Below are 840 nucleotides of genomic sequence, written 5' to 3'. Positions count from 1 at the left end.
CGCCGAGGGAGACGACGGTCACCACGATCTCCCACACAGGCATCGCCAGCTCGAAGTCATACTCCGAGAGAGTGGCTTCCTCCTCGAGGCCGGAGACGTTGAGGTCGGACTCCACGAAGGAAGGAAGCGCGTCTTTGCTGTTCATCCTCGACATCTTCACAACAGAGTGATCACATGATATCGGGCATTCGTTTGGGTGCTTCAAGGCTTCAGTGATCAACAGGATGAAGCTCGAAAATAGATTCGAGTCGGCAGCGATATGCTTCTGTCTGCAATCTCATGCTTGAATCTCCCTTTGCTCTGCCACATCTGGAAAGAGGAAACAGACACTCATTAGCGTATTACTGCAGATACATGGTCATGCGACAACAATCAACACTTAAGCGTGCAAATTAACACAAGCCAAGGGCCCTTTAAACAGGAACACATATACGAACAAAAATACACATCAAAACGACCTTATAGCAAGAAAAAGGGACCTAAAAGCGGACGTACATATTTAAATTACGGTCGGGGTAAGCGGAATCCATTCTGGCCACAATTCAGTAAGGTTTAAAAAAACAATGGGAAATAAAAAGTTGAAAATTGTCCGACTGTCTTCAGGGAAAGGCAAAAACTTTGTACCCGATTCAGATATAAATCCCAGACACATCTGAATCTCGTAGTGATAACATCCAGGCCACAATTACCGGACAAGCGGAAAAATGGATTTGAAAGAAACTGAATTTTCTTAGTGGAATTTGTTGAACTTTACAGAGTCCGTACAATAGTTTATGAAATTACCATATTACAAGGTCTTCTATTTTTGTCCTAATAAATTAATGCGTAGACTCGTTCATT

General features: G+C 43.2%; 1 protein-coding gene across 1 annotated transcript in view; it reads right to left on the bottom strand.

Moving 5' to 3' along the window:
* The window catches only part of LOC119593292 (tyramine/octopamine receptor-like), a 1,904-nt gene extending 1,602 nt beyond the window's left edge, over positions 1-302 (bottom strand). Inside the window, exon 1 of the mRNA XM_037942221.1 lies at positions 1-302. This exon is cut by the window's left edge and continues 1,602 nt beyond it. Coding sequence (XP_037798149.1) covers positions 1-154 — 154 coding nt within the window. The 5' untranslated portion in view covers positions 155-302.
* Positions 303-840: the final 538 nt, after the last annotated feature.

The sequence above is a fragment of the Penaeus monodon genome, chromosome 32, assembly GCF_015228065.2.
Source record: "Penaeus monodon isolate SGIC_2016 chromosome 32, NSTDA_Pmon_1, whole genome shotgun sequence".
Taxonomy (NCBI): Eukaryota; Metazoa; Arthropoda; class Malacostraca; order Decapoda; family Penaeidae; genus Penaeus; species Penaeus monodon.
This window is presented reverse-complemented; position numbering and strand designations above follow the sequence as displayed.